The sequence below is a fragment of the Glycine max genome, chromosome 11 (assembly GCF_000004515.6).
Source record: "Glycine max cultivar Williams 82 chromosome 11, Glycine_max_v4.0, whole genome shotgun sequence".
NCBI lineage: Eukaryota > Viridiplantae > Streptophyta > Magnoliopsida > Fabales > Fabaceae > Glycine > Glycine max.
In genome coordinates this window covers 9532202-9542308 of record NC_038247.2, presented here as the reverse complement: position 1 = coordinate 9542308, position 10107 = coordinate 9532202, and the positions used below count along the sequence as shown (strand labels likewise).

The 10107-nt window shown below is 30.8% G+C and overlaps 1 protein-coding gene across 1 annotated transcript; it reads right to left on the bottom strand.

The window, feature by feature from the left end:
* On the bottom strand, nt 1-2232 carry LOC102659846 (uncharacterized). Its single transcript, XM_014763556.3, has 5 exons — nt 1861-2232; nt 1699-1768; nt 1534-1632; nt 293-355; nt 1-214 (listed from the first exon to the last, which is right to left on the bottom strand). Exons 1-5 carry the CDS (start codon nt 1920-1922, stop codon nt 137-139), a joined length of 372 nt encoding a protein of 123 aa, XP_014619042.1. The 5' UTR covers nt 1923-2232; the 3' UTR covers nt 1-136.
* Nucleotides 2233-10107: the final 7875 nt, after the last annotated feature.

Below are 10107 nucleotides of genomic sequence, written 5' to 3'. Positions count from 1 at the left end.
TTGGATGAGACTCAATTCAAATTCCACCTGCCAAAATTTTCATTACAGGCTTGGGGGTTGAGCTTTAACACACCCAAAATCATATAAAACATGGTAGCACGGGTGAGAACAAAAGAACAGAGAATTAATTTACAGATTAAACTCTCCTCCTATTATCAACTCGTTGTTTCTTTGATGCAGATCCAGCTTGAATATTCTCACCACTTGATTGAATCTAGATGAGAAGAGATTGTTTCAACCTCTACACAATAAATGATTCTAAAACATATTATGCAGCAGTAGGAGACATTACCTTATCTAGCTTATCCCGCACAAGACTCACTGTTTGATTCATGGAATGTGAAGCAAAATAATCCTGGTTATAGAACATGCTAGTATGAGGTAATATATGAAAATCAAGTATTCTTTTTTCCTTTGCATATAACATCCTAGTTTGAGCAAATTAATTAATCAATTCTAATTACTTGGGAAACTATAATATCAGATGTACCAATCAAGGCCCTAACAGATTGCAACAAGATTAATAACTATAAAATGATTTTCATCAGAAATATTAAGAGAGCTGAACATTTAAAAATACAACTGCATAAAGGTGTCTTCCGATCGGTTCTCAGAGGCAAAGTAAATAAAGATGAGAAACTCAATAATTTCAGAATGTCCTTACAAATATTCTAGAAACATTAATTGCAAAGAAGAATTTTATTCATTCCCCCACCCAGAAATTTTCCTTCAATTCAAAGGGGAGAGAGTAAGACTACCAGAGTAAAAATTTTAATATGCATATAACAAAGAAGCAACAACCTCTTTTTATTCTTTCATCACAACAATTTATTTTCACTTGGCAAATTGCCAAATTGTGTGTATTTGTTTTTTTTTTCTTTTTCTTTTCTTGTTTGATTCTATCTATCATGTTTTTTTTTTCTTCTGTGCAGGTGTAAGCCAATGGATGCAGAGGACTGTGAGAAATACACTGAAGTATTTTGGATCAAATTCCGCCTTGTCAACAATGCCAGGTTTCATTGTGTTCTTTGTTGGCAAATGAAGTGGTTATGTTATAAATTTAAGGAGGAACAATAGTGACACTCTTCCGGAAATTACTTAAAATTCAAGGGGACCATTCTAAATAACTGGGGCTCATTTTTAATTAGTGGAATCAATGTGGAATTTTGACCTATAATGATAGTTTTGAAAAGGTGTTATAGAGTATGTAACTAGCATTTTCTTTATGTTATGTTTGAGAAGGTTGACTGGAGGGAGTATCTGCTGTCTATAATTTTCAGGTTTGCAAAAAGAAAATTGGACGATTTTGTTTTCTTTGGGAATAAACTGCAGGTTTCATATGCTCCCCAATTCGAGAGCCTGTAAGACACAATGGATAAGTTAGAGGGTAGAAGAAGGGAGATTTTAGCACGATTGAACCGTAAGTTAAAGGCTGACACAGTGGTTACATTTTAAAGTTATGCATACTATGTAGGATACACAAATGCTTGTTATATAAATAATTGTTGTAATGACATTTTTATCAATGTATACCTTCCCCATGACATCAGCTAGAAGATCTAAAGAGACCACAGCCTCAAGCTCTAAGCCTCTGATTACATCTAAAGAACAATTGCACACAACATTTAGATTCTAATGCAAGGTAGTTTATTTTGTCTGTGTTGTGCTGTTCCAAGCTTCCAGTTGAAGCTAAGGCAACATATGTAATTGTTTCTCTTTTCCCACTGTAGGGATGTAGAATTCTGGAACGTTCCTCACAATCAAATATCTGCACCCTCCAAACAAAACAACTCAATATTTTTTTTGACTATGAAAATAAATTGAAGTGACGAAAGAATAAAAAGAGTATTCAAACAGGACCTGGATTCATCACATACAGTGTAGACCCGAACTGCAGGGGACTCGTCCTTGTAACGAGGCATTTGAGAACTAACTGTTCAGAGGGAAAAGAAAAATAAGGTTCATGGGAAGAGAGTAAACGCAATCGTGGAAACTAGGGTTAGGTTAGGAATTTGAGAAATCAGCACACATTATACGATCAATGCATGTGAAAATTTGAGCAATTTGATTAAGGACGAACGAATCAAGGCTTGTTTATGTATAAACAGCAAAAGTTACGCGGTGGTGGAAACGACGAGGGAAGAACAGGGCGGCAGCAAGGGACGAGACGCGCATGGCGGTTTTCGGTTAACCAGAGAGAAACCGGTCTAACTTGAGTTATTGAATTAAATTAAAAATAAATTATTATTTTCAAGTTTTTTTTTTTTGCCTGTTTTTTAGGTCAAAGACATTTATCCTCTGAAAAAAGGTCAAAGACATTTAATAAGAAGGAAAAATACTCAAAATGAAGGGAAAAGAAAAAGGAAACAAAATAGAGGATAGGTCTAAATAATAAAAATCTAAAACATCTAAATTTTAAAATTAAAAAATCACTATTTTTTTTTTACAAGATCAATTCATTAGATGATCAATTTGATTGGAGTTGGGAAAAAAAATCAAGAACCGAATGTGATGGGGTAATGTTATTATGTTAGTAATCTCAAGCAAAAATGTGATTTTCCGACGTGTTTTTCCTTGTAAAATTGATGAAACTTAGTGGTAGATTTAATTTAATTTTTTATATAGTCTCAAATCTCAATACAAATCAAGAGTCTAAGGGTTAAGTAGTTACAATGTTTTAATTCCAATTGCTTTAAACTTGTCAATAGATTTTGTCCATGTAGAATGATTTATGTTTTATTGTTGGCTTAATGAGTGAATATTATTATTGGCTAAATTTGATATAATAGGGAATTTTAGTGAATTCAATAAAAATGAAGGAAACCGAATAGATTATGATTCAATGATTTTGATTAGTTGTGGTCAATCTCTTAAGCTGCTCCTGATTCTTATTTTCCTATTACAAAATGGGGTTATACAGAATCATCTGAAGGATGATAACTACTATGGTCTTGACAAGACTTTATTGTCCATAACACAACATAAAACACCATCATCACTGCAAGAAACACCATTTCATCCCGTGCCATTCGAGCAAATTTCTTTAAAGGCTTGCAATGTTTGAGAAGGACTTGAGAGAATGCATCTTTTACCAAATGACATCCTATCAAGTTTTCCATCACTATCATCATAACAGGTATATGGAACTTGAGTAAGCCTCAACTACCTTATATTCACCTCCATTCATGAGATCATCACTGCCACATTTTTCATCACTATCATCAAAACAGGTATATGGCTTCAATACCTATAAAGCAAGATTAGGCAAGTCATAGTGTTAGTAATAGTAAACATAGACTACACCAGTATAATAACGGTAAAGCAAGATTATGGAAGAGTTAGTAATAGTAGTAACCCTATTTGTGGCATACCATGGGGATATCCCCTATTTGAATACTATTTAGTGGGCAAAACTCAGGCTGATATGAAGGGTTGCACAGATAAACATGATTTGGAAACAAAGACCCCAAGTTTGAATTCACCTAAAGATAATTAACAAAAGAATAATAAGTTAATAACATTGTATGCTTTTCTGCCAATAATATCACTTATATGTCATGCAAAGATTAGCAGGATCATGGTAGTCCATGATCACCTAATAAATTTATCTTTTGATATATACATTCTTTACGTTTAGCTGAAAATTGTTAGAAATCATTAAATTTTTGTGGGGCTTCTAATTTTATAGTTTTCAATAAATTCTAACGATAATAAAATATGCGTAGAAGGAGTATGTTAAAGAGTGTTTGAGTCTATGCAAAGGCTACCTCATTGACGAAGATGGAGATCCCTGCACTAACTTCATGGAGAATTGATTTTGCTGAGCGCAACTCATCCCAAGGGATGATTGTTAGAATTTTTTATTTTAATAATTAATGTGAACTAATATTATAAGACAATTATGTTAACTATTTATTATTAGTAAATTTTATTTTATGTAATTAAATTAAGTAAATCCGTTAGACAATTAAATATTCGGTTATTCGTTGTTTTTACATCATTTCGTAACACATCCTAAGAAAAACACATAGATCAATTATTAGGATCCCTTAAAACTCTTAGGATCAATCATAAGGATAGTTTGAAGAACACATGTGATTTATCAGGAATCATATGTGTTCTTCCTGATAAATCACATAGATCAATTATTAAGAAAAACACATAGACATTTCGTAATACATCATAAGAATTTTAGTTTCGCTGCATTTGTTTGATCAATCATTATAGGTTCAGGTATTCCTAAAACTCTTCCTGATAATCTAACATGTGTTCTTCATGATTATTAATATTTTATAAGGATTTCCTAAAATTTCAACAAAAATAAATATTAGGCTTTTATTATAGGGATTTTCTTTGAAGTCGTAAAAAATCATTCTACATGAAGAAATACATATGTTTTTTAGTAATTAAACACCAACTTCACTCCTACTAGACATTTTAGCAGGAGAATATTGATAATTCTTGAGAATAAATATAACAATCAGTAAATTAGCCAGAACTTGGTTTTACTTTTCCAAGAAGAAATACAATCAAAGATTAGCTAGCATATCACTGTCATCAACCAGCACAGTATAACAAACCTAAGAAAAGAGAGAAGAAAACAAAAAATCATGGATGAAAATCTTAGTTCCAAGCAAATGCAATTTAGTTTACCTACATGTAAAATGCCCTCCAAAACATGTGTACTCCAAAAACTGTTCAACAGAAAATTCCAACATATTATGAGAATAATACCTATTTCATGTAGCACATTTCCTTCAATCATTGACATAAAATCTAAACAGGATACACAGATTTGAAATTGTCACGGATGTGAATGTAGAAATCATAGTCCTTAGATGTTATCCACCATTATCATTGACCAGTTAGACGACATACGACAAAATTGGTACTGCAACTAAATTAAGGCTTATAATCAAAATGGTTATTATAAACCTGAAGTTAAAAAAAATTCAATCATTTCCATGTAGCTACACATTCATTTACATTTTTTGTAAAATGAAAATGAGAGACCGAAAATTCTTACACTATTTTGAAAGCCCTGTTAACAGTGCGCTTATTTTTCCTAGTTTTTTTTTACGATATTATTATTAACATTATCCATTTTCTTAGCCGAGGAGTTAAGATTTTCAGAAACCTCAGCACTAATACCGGATTCCACTAAGTCTTCTAATGCTCTTGTTACATTGTGTATGATTTCTGATGCATCATCTGCTATCTTGATTATAACATTAACTGAAGTCCTTGCTTGTGAATGAAATTTTGAACTCCCAACATAAACTAACACACTAGCAACCCTATAAAAACAATAACTATATATGCATCATTAATTTGTGGAAAAGCAACAGAATTTTAGATCAAATACCATTTCATAATGATTCTCTATTATCTAAGATGTAATAAAGATAATTTTCCTTTCCATTAATATAATCAGTGTAAGAATTTTTATGCACTAATAATTAGTGTATGAATTTATAATTGACTAACGGTGTAAATGTTCTTTATTCTATCAATGCATACTATTTACTTTTTACGTTATTGCCACCTCATATTAAAGAATAGGATGAGTTAAAGTGGTCAAATTTTATTGGATTTATTGGATATCTGCATAAAAATATTTTACTAAAGATTTGTTATATCATTAAAAACCAATTTATTATATGTACATCAACCACGCACATGTTGCAACCATATAGAGAACCCAAAAGGTTTCAAGACTTACATAATTAATATCATGAATGATATAGCCAGAGAATTGGCGAAAAATCACAACTCTTATAATTACAAGGAAGAATTTTCTTGGTCCTTCTTCCTCCATCACTTTGGCAACAAAAATTGATTGTTAACAAAAAGAATCCACACACCATTCCACACAAAAGCCAAAGCACCCCAATTGCATATCCATATACTCCTGTGAAGAAAACTGACTACAAATTTAAAGACAAGTTAAAAAAAATATTGAAATTTTAATTTAATCGATAATTAATTTTGGCTAAAAATGATTATAATTCCTTTACTTAATTGTTGTTTCTAATAAAATAATGAGAAATTTAATATCATTGTAATTTTTTACCAGCAAGATTCAAAAGAAGAAAATTTCGAGTGCTTTAGAGAAAAATTGATACAAAAATTTGAAGAAAAAACCTTGAAAAAAAGTTAAAGATTGAGACAGTTTGCTTAGTGCACAAGCGCGTCTTTCGCCTTGCGGTCAGCTCACGCTTAGCGCAAAGAAAGCCTACGAGAAAGCCCAAAGGCGCGCTTAACACGAATGTTAAGCCCGCCGCACTCAACATGTGATCACACCACCATTCCTGTTAAGCCCAAGAGTGCACGCTCAGTGCGAGGTCGCATGGATTTTAAGTTATCTTAAGCCTATAAAAGGAGTACAAAAACACACCGAGTCTGAGAGTTCTTTATTGAATACATCCATCTCTCATAGGGAAACTCTCATTCTTTAGTCATTCTTCCATTCTCTTCTTTTATCCATCCCATCCTTTTTTCCATTCACATCAGCCTCTCAAATGTAAAATTTCTCAAGACAATGAGAGGCTAAATCCCATTGTTGAGAACCCGGGAGACCATTTCTAAGAACTAGAAAATGACATCTAAATTAAATGAAATCATTGCTAGGAATAGAGTGATATTTGTTTAGCCTATTGTATGCATATTTAATCTTAATGTAATTCACTGTTTCTATCTTTGCAAAGAAATTTGGAAGATAAAAAAAGATAAATTGGGTTCTTCATGCAGAAAATCAAAGATAGAGTATCATACTAGATGTGGATAGAAACTGAAGTAATATTATATTAGAAAAAAATTATCAGCATCACAATATTTGCATTGTGAATTCATCTTTAAGCATTCAAACGGTCGTATTATCATCATCTTTATCTTTTATTTTTCTTATTTTTTACCTTAAAATCTCTTATCTTATCTCTTATCTCTCTTTATCTTCTATTTTAAACTTCTTATCTTTCTTATCCCTTATTTTCTTTAAATTTTACATCTACAATTCCTTAAAAATTGAAATATACATAAACTCAAGTACCAATAAAATCTTTATGGATTTGATATTCAAACTTTTAAGTAATTTCACTAAATGTGACAATTTGGTGCATTTGTCAATAAATTAATAAATATGATGGATGTTAGGAATTTAGACTTAGACAAGAATGAGGAGGTAGAAAGACTTACACTTCAATAATGCTTATTGGCGATATCAAATCCTCCTCTGTATTTTTTAAAAATTATCTAATGGATCTACTCTAATAGTATTGTCCGGCTTAATGGGTTTTGACGCATTATCTGTTTCAAATAATGTGCTAATATTGTCAGATCATTTAAAAGCTAGAATACACTGGAAAGTTGAACACATATTGAACACATATTGGATAACTTATGATGCCTTTTTTTTAAGCAAACTAGTACAATTTGAGTTCAATTTTACCAATTCTGTTGTAAGTTTTAAATTATTTACCAAGTCAAAGTAAGTTGCATTTGGTGAGACTTAGTTATGTAATAAAAATATGAAAGTCTTATTTGATATGAAGGTCTTTGTTCTTTATTATTAAAATATTATGAAGTCTTATTTGTGAAATACGATTGCATAAAACTTATAATTTAGTCATACTCATCAGATATGACTTATTTGTATATACATCGTATTTTCTAAATACAATTTGATCTAACTTAGTAAATAATTCAAAAGTTACACTATTTTGATAAAATTAAACATGACATACACTATTTTGTTAAAAAAGAAACGAAAAGAAAACTTATCAACCTTCAAATGCAAAATTGTACAACAATCAGCAATGCATCCTCTACATTTTATTTAGTGAAAAATGTTGATCAGTACCAAAACTGCTTTTTGGTAAGTAAATGTATTTATTATAAAGCAATTACTTCTCTCTATTTTTTATTTTGGTTTCCTTTAAGCATCATCTTTCGAATGCAATCTTGTTATAGACAGGTCAGATGCTAAATGTGTGCATCTCTTCTGATGAAGATTTGAACCTAAATTCACCAATCATAACATGTATTGTCTGTTCATATACAACCATTCTTGTGCATTGTTCATGGTTTTGTAATCTTAATTTTGACCATTGCAGAACAACTGCATTTAATAATAATAATAATAATAATCTTCTAACAAAAGCACTTTATATATATTACTTGCAACGGAACCATTGGGGTACACTGCTTGTGCCACAGTTTGGGGGAGAATTAATGCTATAATTAATCACAATAATAGATGCTAGGCCACGGGTGGTGCCTTTGGGGATGACCATCTTTAACCTGCAAAGCCAAACAACAAAGATATCATGTTTAACAAATGTTTGCTGCATGGTTGATGATTAGAAGCTAATTAATATAATTTAATGCATTTTGTATTTAGATATATATGAACTAAAATCGTTGGTGGTTTGACAACATATATGCTTCATGTGTATTGCATTGCAAATTTGCTAGAAATTTTGCATGGTACATGTAATGATTGAGACCATTTTAAAAATTGTCTTTAACAAAAAAATAGTTGGTCACAAACTTACAACGAAAAATCCTGTAATTATAGTAGTACTGAAATACATATTTAGAATGACTTTACCTGATAAACTAATAGATGAAAAAGGATCTGGAAAACTCTCTTAGGAGTTAGGACCTCAAAAAAGCTACTCTTAAGGACTAATTTATCAACCTTGGGATACCCAAAATCCTTTCATCTGCATATATATATGTGAAGATTGACATATAACTTCCTATATAAGTCATCAACTTCTCAAGTTTTAATTCTTTTAACAGAAAACACATGGGAACCATATATATTGTAACTACATTAGATTTTTGCCATCCTCTAAAAGCGGAAAAGAACCATATATATTGAAAACCACAATGGCATATATATATATTTGCATATTTGAAGTAACTAGGCCAAATAAGAAAACTAACTAATGATCAATTGAGAGCAGAAAATCTATTATCAGTTTGCTTGAAATGCATGGTGTTATTGCTCAAGACCATTAATTTGTTTACCAAATTATAAAGCCCGGATAAAGGATTTTCCTTAAGTCTAATAATAACAATTTGTTCAAATTTACTTAAGAAAAAAAATCGTGTTCAACACTCTTAATTACTTTCAAGTTTCACCTACGAAGGATGGTTCGACTTTTAAAGTTTTAATGCTAATCCACTCCTCACACGACAAAGAATTGTAAATATATGTCATCTATTTTAAAGGAATAATCTCAAATGCACATGATTTTGGTAGATACTTTTTAGATTGTTTTTTCTTAACCTAGGGAGAGGATTCAGGATCTAATCCTTCCAAATTAAGAGACTAACTTCTCTAAAAAAACCATACACACGGACATGGAGATTGAACCTCTTATATATCACATGTGGGACATAGATTATTTACCAACTATATCACAATATGATAGTTTTAAAGTATATTTAATCTACCTTATTTAAAAAAATCATTTATTTTTGTCAGTCTCATGAGAAACTTATGAAAAATAACTGTTTTAAAACATGTTATTAGGCTCTCTCTTTCTTTATAAACATTAAAAAGTGAGGCATTATTAATAGTTGGGAATATTTGCGAAGAGAGATAACAATTTTCACATGACGAGTTCGAGTGAAAATTTAATATGTGAAGGCACATTCCCAATTTACGTACCCACTACCCAGGGTAAAAACAAGTTTAATTTTAACATTACGTCAGCACAAAGATGTTTTCATTCTCAACCACTTTTAAAATAATTATTATAGAAAATATTAATTTTCATAAATGTGACAATACATAATTGAATTTTATAATATAAAAAAATTGTACACGCTCACTCTCAGTATAATTCAATTAAATTAAATACCACACAGAACTTTTTAACAATATATTTTGGGATCTTTCAACAAATAAAAAGTATACTTAATTATAATGGAAAAACTGGGTGGTGGTCAACTTATTCAATGGAAAATCCTTCAAAAAAAAATATTCAACGGAAAAACTCATTTATTTATACCGTCAATATGCATAAGAGATTCACTGCAAGAGAACCACGAGAAGACCCCAAAAAATCCAAATACAGATAAAGTGGTGAGCAGAGA